We start from the raw sequence: 12,396 nt of genomic DNA, 5'->3' as shown, positions 1-12,396 counted from the left end.
AAATAATATTCTTTTTAAGATTACTGCGAAATATATTAATTTTTCAGATGACTGAACTTAACATTATTTATGTAAACACCTGAATGAGGGACAGAAAAAAAGAAAGGAATACCACGGGAATTAAGTACCACGATATATATATATGCTTTGATATTTATTCCAGACAATTAGTCTTAAAATTAAAAATGACACTTATAAACGATAGGATATATCGACAAACTCATACGCATAAACTTAGGGGCTTCTAAAATGTGTCTAAACACAAAATCGATTTATATTTACTCCTTTTCTCTTTAGATTGAAGATAACACATTGCGTATTTTAATTAAAACGGTTTTGGAAAATAGGATTTGAAGTTTAAATCTGGCCATTAGAAATTATTTTTTATATCGTATTTTAAAAAAAAAAGTGCATAACGTCAGATTCATCAAGGATAAAGAATATCATAGTGACCGGGACGATATAATAAGTGCACAGCTGGTATGGCACCTTCAGGAAAGTCATGAGCAGTCACTTCAGTTCCTGCACCCCTATCCATATAACGAACTCTAACACCAGTTCCTAGGGCACTACTCATTGCTATAATGTGAATATGGTCGGATTCCTTATACATTGGTTCGACTTCCTAGAAAAAAAAAGTAAAATAAAGTATTAGAAGTATACTAGAATAAATATCAGCATAGAAAGATCGAAAAATTAACGTAAGATACAAACCTGATGGCAGAATTCTGAGATAGTACGTTCTCCCTCAATAAAATGTTGATAGAAGTCAGCGTCGCGCTGCAACTGACCGGATGTAATTAATCTAAGATACACAACGACGTAATCGGAATAACCTTGTTCATTGAACAATTTGTGTAACTCCATATGACTGGATTCTGTGTCACCGCCTACTTTGTCAATGACTTCCATAAACTGTAAAAATTCAAATCAGAAAATTCAAATTCAAAATCAATCTCATGCTCTTCACAATAAACTCTACATTGTGTGACTAAATTGTATTATCTAATATATATATATATATACATATGTAATAAACACAATACATATAAAGATACATACGTTTATATATATATATATAGATACATATTAGATATATACTACGCATGCTTTTTAAAAACTTGTATATTAATATGTATATTTTTAAAATTTAACATAAATTTTTATAATTTGTTACGTGATGTACTATTATACGTAGGATTAATTCAAAGATGAAAGCACAAAGTCTCACCGTATCGTGAAAGTCTTCGACTGTAAATTGGGGAAAACCTAGTGCCACAAGGCTATCCTTGCTTTTTAAAGCTAGTTCACGAAACTTATCGTACTCCTCTTTGTTCCCAATTAATTTCTCCAAATAAGCATAAGTGAATGCTCTGAAGAAACAATTGCCATCGGGTCTAGTTCTCCTAATGTAAGAATACTTTTGAGCCAAGGCTTTCGCCTTCGAAAGATACACATCATCTTCCGCATATTCTTGTTCTAAGCTCTTCAGCGGTTCCTTTTCACCAACTAATGCTATAGATTCCGAGATCTGAAATACAGAAGATAATTGTGTATCTAAAGATGGAAATCTCATGGAAGTCCTAGATCTCATTAAAAAGAAAGCATTCGATAATTGTCAAGTTAGCTTAAGGAGTAAAATTCAAACTGTTAAAAGCAGTGTAATATTGTTTAAACATAGATATACGTTTCATCGAGTAATAAATTATAAATAATAAAATAGTCTCCGTTTCTCATGTCGAGACGCCTTCACAAATGAGATACTTGAAGAAGGTGACAAGGCTAATTTGAATATGCGATAAATTTTATTTTTAATCACGCGAATTAAACGAAATTAATGCGTCTTTTGCAAAAACACTTTGTAAACGTGACACAAGCGGCATATTAACCTCCTTCTCGATACGTCTCTGTTGTTGAAGTATCAACTCGTCCTGGTTGACATCTGCAATAAAGATTTAATAAATTATCCAGCTTGACTTCTCAATAACAAATTACTGCTAAGAGACCTGTGTTTTCTACGGGTTGCTCCTTAAGCGAATTATTTTCCATATCTCAGAGGACTCCGCTAAATTTCACAACGTCTGTCAAATTATCAATCGTAAACAAAAGCCCGATGTTTCCATGTGAAGTTGAAAAGGTTGTTTGCCGCTGTGCTTCACGCTTTTGCGTTGGCAGCATTATCAAGCAGATTCAATCTAGGTAGTTTACGTGACGCGTTAATAAAGATGGTAATGGCACGACTAATCGACTCGCTTCACAATCGACTCGCAGCGATATTCTTTGAATTCGTCTCAAATTCACCTGCAATTTCGTTATAATTCCGATCACTGCACCGATGAAATAAATGTTGAAAAATGGCGCATTTTGATAAATAAAACAGGTTTCGTGCCTTTGAATAATACTTTTATGAAATTGTTGCTTGAATATATAAGATTATCTGATTAATCGAATTTTCTTGTATCGATTCGAGATATATTTTCTACGTACGATAATACATCTTTGCAAATATATATTACTTAATTTATTTATTTTATTTTCTATATACTAAAGATAATATTTGTGATAACTATCACTTTTGAATTCAGTTAGCAGTAAATAAATTTTTTAATAAAAATTTTTTATATTGTCTCAATCAATATTTTTATTTCAATCAGCAGAACATATTAGATTTCTAATATATGTATTTGTATTCCTAGTCGATTTATGCGCGTGTAGCTAAAATCGTAATTATAGTTATCAACAATCGGTTACATTTTGCATTTATCAATATGTTATCACTTGATTGGTAAAAAAAAAAGTTTACCTATAGTATTGCGGATCTTTAATATTTCTGCGGATTTCGTTATTTACCGTAAATTACGTTTAATATTAACAATATTTTTTTAATGTATCCTATTGAAAAAATAACGTTTTATAGATAATTAATTTACGTATGCATACTATAAAATTTTGGACCTTGTCTTTACTGACCTCTACTGTAAAACATTACAATTATTTTAAAGTCGCAACAATGGTGGTTAGTTCAAATGTCTGTGAATCATTTATTATTAAAACTTTAAAACATATTATAATTACTCGAGTTAGTAGAGAAAATTTATTTTAAAAATAATTTATCAAAAAACTAATCTCACGAACTTAATCTTGTTTGTTCAGATATAGGTAGATAATTTGACAATTTTAAAATATTTTATTGATGTAATATTATACATTAATAATATGCTTCAATTTTTAATAGCATAAGATGCAGCTTAACGGATATAAATAAACATTCACGCTGAAGACAATTTTTTTTTTAATAGACAGAATTGAAACCTCGATTATTACTTGCAAATAACAATTAACAAATATTTTGATATTTAATGCGCGGTGGTATACATTGTCGGTACGTATACATATTATACTTGCTCAAATGGCGGCGTCTGCACAGTAGAATTTACACACGTTTCCAATTAATAGTTCCGTTTATTTTAGCTTAGACAGGGTTGCATTCTGTGTCTATATAATCATGCGTGTACATATATGCGTGAGTGTACGGATATGTGCATACGTATCAACGTGGCACGTGCACCCAATTGGATCAATCGTCAATGATTGGACGTTATAATTTTTTCTTGAAAATTACTATTAATTACCATTTGATATCATTATACTTAAAAATATAATGTTTACTTCGCGTAAACACGAGAATAAATCGTGGTGGTGAAATAAAAAATATCAGGTGCCAATATCTACAATAAATAAAACTAATATTTTTACAAAACAAATAAAGAGAAATATAAAATATAATAAACTTATATTACTATTATTATCATAGCATGCCAACTCGTGGATAGAAAATAAAAACAATATGAAGCTACAATATAATAAACTTTAGCTATTATCGACTGCATCATCGACACGATTTGTGATTCATATATAGTTATAAAAAAATAATCTAAATAGATTAAATTTTTATAATACGCTAAGCAGTTATGTAAGAGAATTTATTAATCATAAATTATACATCAGTTAACAATTAAAAATTAATGTACAAGATTGAAGGATTAATTTCTAGTGTGATAATAGCAGCATAAATTTGAGTACGGAATTATTTTTTCAGATTTTGGTTAAAGGTTGCGAATGACGAGGAATTGGCAAGAGCTGGTCCTTGTTATGCTTTAAACAATCTTATGTATATCATGAATATTATAAAGAACACAATTTTTTACATATAAAAAATGTAAGAATTAAACCATCAATAGGTTTCTTTTTTATTCCTTCAAATGTACTCTTTGAAAGAATAATTTTTTCAAATGAAAGAATAATTATACACAATATAGAAGGTATATATTTTACGTTTTTTTCATATTTTCTATGCTACAAATAAGTATGAGATGAATAAAAAGCTGTTAGTAGCAAATATGTAAATATTTTATTGTAATTTATGATAAACTTTTCTGGATATTTTAATACTATTTTAATAGTAGTTCTTTTATTCATTTTTCTATGTAACTATATAAGTCATAGAATAATGTAAAATTATTAAAATAATTTTTTATTCTTTTTAAGAACGTATTGAGGCTTTGCTACCTAAACATTGTGAAACTATAATATTAACTTTAAATATTATTTTTTATCAGTTTTTAATCTTTTCAATGGCTATTAATTGTAATTTCCGTCAAGCATCTGTTATTGATCACGGGCATCACATAATTCATACAACTTTATTGAATTTTAGTGTCAATTTATTTTTTTTTGTATTTTTTTACTGCTTTATCATTTTGTATATATGTTTACAAAATAATTCTGTACCGTTCTGATTTTCTGTGCATCGAACTAAATCTTTATCTTATTCTTTTTAACATTTCAAGATCAATTTAATTGTTAATTTAATGGTGACCGTGGTTTTTCCGCATCAAATGTACTCTCGCGAATCCTTCGAATTCGATTTCGCTTTAATCCCTCGGCAAAATTCTCTCATTGTCCCCTAACAAACAACGCGATAGAATATAAGTTGCGAATATGTAATTAGGATTTCTATCACGGGAGCGTGACGTAGCAGGTAATTAGCTGCAGGGGTATATTCGCCCAGGAGAGCATCGGTACTAATCTGTCTGGCATAGTTCGCTATCGCGCCCGCAATCGTGTTGCTCTTCCGGTCTGGTGGACAGATTCGATTCTACCTGCGACAGTTATATGTATATCCAGTTTGGTTATATAAATCCGAACATCGCTTCTCTCTATTTCTCTGCGTACTTTTAGCACAGTAATTAGATTTCTAGGATTCTCGTGCCAAGTCGATAATTTCTTTTTTAACTTCATTATCGTATTATATATAATTCATCTGTTATGAAAGTGGATACGCACTACTACACTAGTAGAACGGTATATATAACATCACTAATATTTCCAAATAAGTGACAATACAATATTTTAAATAAATAATTAGTTAAATTGACTATTTCTTTATTAGAAATATTTTTATTTATATAAAAATAAATAGTTAATTAAATTAACTATTTATTAACTTGCTTTATTATTTCTTAAATAATAAATAGATAAATAACTATATATGTGTTAATTAAATATTACGATGAACAATGACATTTTTGGAAAATTCTAATTTACTGATTATATAGCCCTTCTATTTCAATTTTAACTTTAAGAACGTTGCATTTTTTACACAAAAAGAGAGCAATTTTCTTTGTCGGTCGAGTGCGTGCGATGTCCGTTTAGTGTTATACTACTTAATTACATTTTAACCATTTTTATGAACTAACTGCGCGTGTTCTTCAGTTGTATTTCACAGACGGTAGAGCAACATACATTTCCTTGACCAAAACTGGACGCGCGAACCGGGCGAACGTATACCCGAGACGACTGACACTTGGCGGAAACACGAGAGGGTGAAAAATACCCTCCCTTCGTATCTGTGAACCGGGATTAAATCCCTAACTAAATGCTCGGAAATTACCGTTCGTCTAGCTCGCACAATTTATGCACGCTTGTTTTTATTATCACCGTTTAGCTTCGTACGCTCGACTAAGCGGCTTAACGCCATCCTGATTAGCGACCACCGTACCGCGCCGCGGACGAGGATCTACGCGCGCGCAGGATTAATAGGCGAAGTTTTATTTTTTTTTTACCCCCCTCGCGCGCACACACGCGAAACTTCCGTTGCGCGCGGCAGCGGACGCTGGGAATTTCAGCGATTAAGCGCGACTATCATTCGTGCCCGTTACATTTCTCATCTCGTTCGCATGCAAACAAGCATCGTAAACTGCTGAATTTTATCAGTCAGAAGGAAGCGTTTCGTTAAATTCTCTGATTTAACGTGAAAACCGGGCGAAATTAACTTCGCGCCGAGGGCCGCAGCGGAGATACGCGCGACGAGCACGGTCGTTGACGTAATAACAAATTATTAGGTCAAACCGCACATAAGAGACGGAAATTTACCTTATGGTTCTCTCTCTCTCTCTCTTTCACGCGTCTCCGTAATATTTTGCCAAAGACGAGAGTTAATGCGATTATCGATACTGCGGAGAAAATACGTCAGATTATGGAGAAGATGAGGATATTGCACTGACGTTTTGCAGATCGCCAAAAACTCGCTATGCTTATCTAATTTTTTCTTAGGCTTATCACAATGTTTATTACACGCACAACATAAATTAATGATAATTATTGAAGGGAATATTTAATGTTTTCGGTGACTTTCTTTTCTCGACAATTAACGATATCACTCGACAATATTTATAGAGTCAATTAGATTGTGAAATTTATTTGAGAATTTAAATATAATTATAACGCGAAGAGTTTCTCCTTCATTTTCGTTCTTCATTTCTTGGCATTTGACTAAACGTTAAGTCCACTTTAGATTTATAATTTTAGTCAGATTTTAAGAGAGAAATCCCGTTTCCACTTATATTTATTTGTGTGTACCATGCATTTCAAGATATGTGTCATGTGCATTTAATTATGTATGCTTTTACATATGAGTGATTCCAATTTTTTTCATATATTACATAGTAAAGATTATAAGTAAAATTAATGTGATTATAAATAAAATTAAAAAAAAATTTAATTTTCTGAAGTTTGATTTATCGTCTAAAATGGACTTTTAATGCATTGATTTTTAATGCATTGTCAGACTGCAAAAATTGAAAATTAAAACTTTTATATAATATATTATTAGAAAGACTAAAGATCGAAAAAAGGCAAAATAGCTCACATGAATTACATGGAAAAAATGAATGTGCGTATTTATATAATTTTTGAAGGAACAAGGGATATAAATAAAAGAAAAATAAGGCATGCCGCCAACTTTGAAGAAATGTGTTATACTTACACGTTATATATGATTCAAATCGTCGGAGCCTTTTCGCAAAACTTCAACATCGCTTGAGATTTAATAAAAGCCGCATAAATTAGTAGACTGCACCTGCAGTAAAATATTTCGTTGGCAGTCGGGAACTTTTCAAATTGTGTCGAACGTTGTAAAATAGCGTATCTTTCACGGCAAATCTCGATCGTTTTTGTTGTAAAACGTGCTAATCATGCCGTACCGGCGTACCATTGTACAAGTAAAAGGAGATAACGCGCAAGTAAACGGACGAGGACCATTGTTTCCGCAGCGTCTAACAAATGGTTAATTACCGTGCCGCGGCTGCAGGAATGCGTTATTGTTTTCAAGTACTGAAAAGGATGCAAAGGGGATGGAAGGCCGATCGAGGATGAGGAGACGTGGACGGGGATGGGGACGGGAGAACGGGATAAGAGAACAAAGAGGAGGAATAAAGGGAAATAAGAAGGAAATGCTTTGGAAATTTCAGAGGAAGCGGAAGAGGCTGGAGGTGAAGCGAGGCTGGAGAAAGAAGACGAAGGGGAGGATAAGAGGAACCGCGTGTACAGTGAAGAGAAGAATCGTTCTCTCTCTCTCTCTCTCTGTCTTTCTCTCCTCTCTCGATTCGAAGTCCCGTTTCCCGGCTCATTAGTTTCAAAATGGCGTCTAATCTGATTTACACGGCTTCTTCCCACGGTTCACGGAACACGACAGAGAAGATCTTCGATTATTTTTCGAGGCGGCGTAGATGCCCGGTACTTTTACGCCGGAGACTGAGAAAGACGTTGTTCGCTCTGCTGCGGCTAACAAAAGTCTGATCGAACGAATTATCGGGTCAATCGGCGAACTCTCCTCGCCTTCTATTGAGCGGACGTATATCCGGATGTAAGCCGCGCGAATCTCGGGCGTGGATGAGGAAATGTCAGTTCGCAGATAAATATTGCCACGGTACATATTAGTTTTTCACGTCCGATTAAGTCGTCGCTCGAGGGAAATTAGTCCGGAAACGTATTTACAGAAAAGAGAGTGTCTTCTATATTTTTCGAGATATATTTATATTTTTTATTATAAATGAACTGTTCTGTATATTAAGATACTATTTTAATTACTATTCTTGTTTAGAAAATAATTATAATATTCGACAATCCTCGGCAATGTATCAGTTCGCTTTGTCGCGTCTACGTCATCATTTATATATATTGATCTCGGAAACGTTATCAATAAAACACCACTAACAATATTCCATAGAGAAAATTTTTCTGCGATCGATTAGACGTAAAAAATTAGGAGACTGCATATGATAGATCGAATCCATAAAATTGTTAATGATTAACAATTTTATGGATTTAATCTTTTCTTAACATCATGACAGACATCCGTCTAAATAGTTAACCTTTAATTTGACTATGAACAATTTGGATTTTTAACTGTGACGATGGGAAGAAGCGACGATGAGATTAACAGAGATCAATGCTATTAGATTGTTTGTAATGATGATATTTTTATTTATCGCACTGAAGAGGACTCGAAGCAGAGTTGAAACGTTTACGCGCTATGATTGATAAGCATGTAGTGATTTGCGGTCGTAAAAATTTCGATGTAGTACTGAATTTAAGCAAGTACATTTTTTTGCTCGATAAATAGTTTTAGGCACTTATATCTGCGGAGGATCCCACAGGTCTATAAAATTCTTGTATTTTTTAAATTTCATCTTTCTATCATTGTATATTAATTTTACAATATAACATACAAAAATAAATAGTAAATTTTATTATAATGTATATTAATTATATATTTTATATTATTAATAGATTACTAAACTAAAGGGTTTTACATATTTATGACGAAAATAATATAAATAGTTTTAGGGTATTGTTCTAAACGAAAATTATTGCTTGATTAATTACAATAGCTTTTTATTATTTTTAAAAATAACACTGTAATCTCTTTTACTTGTTTTAATACTTATATTTTTCCGTCGTAATGGCATCTGTGATCAATTTTTTACAATTCTTTTAAACATGTATAATGCAGTTTTATTCTTCACGATTCCTGATTACGCAGAAATGTCGTGCCAATAATATTTTTATTTTGTCTGATTAAGTTTTTTTTTATGTACCTTTTTGATATATATATATATCACGCAGATTTTAGAGAAAAATCAGTTTTTCTAAAAACTATACTGAAATATAACGTATAATTATGAATACAATAACATTTCGTTTGTTCTTGGCTGCAGTTTTCACGCTAACAGTTACAATAATGCCTGCAGTATATGCCTGCAGTATGACTGCTGAAGAAGCAAGAAGACTTGCTCTACAGGGAGTATGTACATAACGTAAAAAATGTATAAAAGGTATATTCACTAATTTTTTGACATTATACATTATTTCCACTAATATCAAATTTTAATATGTTTGTAATTTAATATTAATTAATAGTTGTCTATTAATATTATTACAAATTGACGTATATATAAATTGCATAATAAGAAATTTTTATATTAATATATTTTACTCTATTTTACATGTTACTGTTTTACATGTTAAATATAAAAGATTTATGAGAGAATGAAAGAAAAAGAAATATTCTACAAATAAATCCTTCTTTAAATGTTATTATATTATATATAAAAAACAGAATAAGATATTTTAAATAGAAATATTTTGTACATTATTATTGTAAAGAAGAAATGATTTTTGTATTTATGTGTTATTAATTTTATAGGACTCAAGTGTTGACGGCCCATATTCCGAAAAGACTATTTATAAGCATTAAGCTTAAATAATGGATTGAAATAAACGAAAATTTAAATTATGTCGAACTTCTCAATTATATTATTTAGACCCTTATTAGCTAATGCAACATAATTTTTTAAAGTTTTATTTATGCTATGTTAATACAAGTGGCCTATTTTGGATTATTGCAAATGTAACAGTTGATTTTCGTTATTTAATACTATCAAGTTAATAATCTATATATTCTTTATTTGAATATATGCAGAATTAGCAAAGTTAATTTGTAAAAGTAACTATAATTACATTTATAATTTTTTGCTTTCAAAAAGTAAGTATAGTTAGTTATAAGTTACCAATTGTAAAAAAACATGTTACAGTTAGAGTTGCTTAAAAAGTAACAAGTCGTTACTTTTTCAGTTACGTACTTTTCTATTGTCATAACAGAACAACATACATAATATTAATATCATTAAAAACATCAGAGAAAAACAGTTATGTTTATATGTTACACAATTTTATTTAAATAATAGGAGAATTTATTATATTATATTGTATTATATTTCTCTTAAAATTATATTACACACACACACACACACACACACATCTATATATATTTCGAGTTCAATAGGAATCATGTAGGGAACACTGCATGAATGCATTCAGAAAACAGCCCATCAGTTCAATGCGCGCTTAGTGATTTTTAATATACCTATTATTCTTGCCTTTAGTTTTTTGCAGGATTTAAATATACAAATCAATCGTAATAAAAAATCACCAAATACTCATTGAGCGACTTTTTCTTCTACGCAGTCAGTAGTGCAGTTATTCAAATCTAACTAATCACATTAAGGATGCGATCCACTTGGCGCCACAAATGCTTCAAAGTATTTGTAACATCAAGTGGACCGTAACTCATACTGACAAATAAGTTGGAAATATATGTATAAAGTAACTATTATATTAAATTAGTTATTAGTTACAAATATATGAACATTTAATTATATTCTAGTCGCGAATATCTTTTACGCATGTAGTGTTAACGCCTTATATCAATATAGAATAGTCCGCAAATATATAAAAAATAAAAAATAATGTATTACGTTTTGTATTATTATTGTTATAATAATACATCTATATTAATTACAATATATACATCAAAATATTACTTTAAGATTCTTGTTTAGAAAATAATAAATATTCGACAAGAATTCTCGTGTTCGGCAATATGCCAGCTCTCTTCGTTGCGAGCTACCAACTACTTGTCTTGCGAACGTTATCGATGAAGCGCTACGAACAAGTTTGTTAAACAAATTTTCTGCTATATAAATAAGATGACCGTTCAAGCCTGTTTTCGATCGTCGCGCGCTTATGCATTTCTTGTTCAACTAATAACGACCCGTGCGAGGGATACACTTGCAGTCGGAAAAAATTAACCCTGTACCACGTGCGTTCTCCGTTACAATTTCGTGAACTGGTTGTCGATCGGATGCGGGGCGTGGATCCCGCGAAACGATTGCGACGTCTCAACGACATCGCTGTCGCCGGGATTGACGTATTCCCTCGGCCGATGCCGTGCGGAATTGCCGCAGGGAAATTGGCCCGGCGGTGTCGCATGCGTTACTATCGCGAAGAGACGGATCTCTTCGCGAATTTCACCGCAATTTAACGCCCGCGTTTTCGCAGGCTTTTCCCTCTGCGGCGCTCCGGCGAGAATACTGTCTCTCGCTATACTCCTCGGGCCTGTAACTACGTTTCCGTCTAATTAAATCGGTCTCGCCCGCCCCAAAAGCGATACAGAGAGATGGGCCCAAGAGAGAACGCAAATATACAGGCTCCTATAAATGATATATAAAAGCATAAAAGACGCGTGAAATACGTTTAAAATGTTCGCACTATCGAAATGTTTTTCTATTTCAATTTTATATAACATTTTTTAGCAGCATCTTTATCAATTATAATATCCTTGTTGCAATCGGTATTCTGTAAAATTATTCTTTTTAAGTGCTTTCTGTTTCCCATCATAGGATTTTTCGATAGATAAAATTTAGTTTCAGGTACTTTTTCATTTGTAGTTTATTGGAAAAAATCAGTTTTGATAAAATATTTAAATAACAGACCAATAAAAAAAATATTTTGTCTGTTTTACTAGAAATATTTTTATCAATTTCTTTGTAGGTACTATAACATGTGAATATCGTATTATACAAGGTAATGTATATTAATAAAGTGAACGTCTTCCGTTTTCAGTCCAGTCTCTTTCACTAAGAAATCTATCAAATTGGCAGCGTCGGCGTCAGTCCCGACACTTTACGGTGTTATGCATCGGTCCCAAGTAAA

At 31.8% G+C, this 12,396-nt stretch overlaps 1 protein-coding gene and 1 long non-coding RNA gene across 2 annotated transcripts; one reads left to right on the top strand and one right to left on the bottom strand.

The window, feature by feature from the left end:
• Positions 1–135: 135 nt before the first annotated feature.
• LOC105459055 (ubiquitin thioesterase otubain-like) lies at positions 136–2,172 on the bottom strand. Its single transcript, XM_011704725.1, has 5 exons — positions 2,007–2,172; positions 1,890–1,942; positions 1,232–1,531; positions 715–915; positions 136–625 (listed from the first exon to the last, which is right to left on the bottom strand). The coding sequence occupies exons 1-5, from the start codon at positions 2,047–2,049 to the stop codon at positions 428–430; spliced, it is 795 nt and encodes a 264-aa protein (XP_011703027.1). The 5' UTR covers positions 2,050–2,172; the 3' UTR covers positions 136–427.
• Positions 2,173–9,477: 7,305 nt separating this feature from the next.
• Positions 9,478–10,138, top strand: LOC105459054. The gene is made up of 2 exons (XR_975623.1): positions 9,478–9,677; positions 10,049–10,138. It is a non-coding gene; the product is annotated as an uncharacterized LOC105459054 (long non-coding RNA).
• Positions 10,139–12,396: the final 2,258 nt, after the last annotated feature.

Source organism: Wasmannia auropunctata, unplaced genomic scaffold (genome assembly GCF_000956235.1).
Source record: "Wasmannia auropunctata unplaced genomic scaffold, wasmannia.A_1.0 LD334213.1, whole genome shotgun sequence".
NCBI lineage: Eukaryota > Metazoa > Arthropoda > Insecta > Hymenoptera > Formicidae > Wasmannia > Wasmannia auropunctata.
The sequence above is the reverse complement of the archived record's forward strand: the minus strand, read 5'-3'. Positions and strand labels throughout refer to the sequence as shown.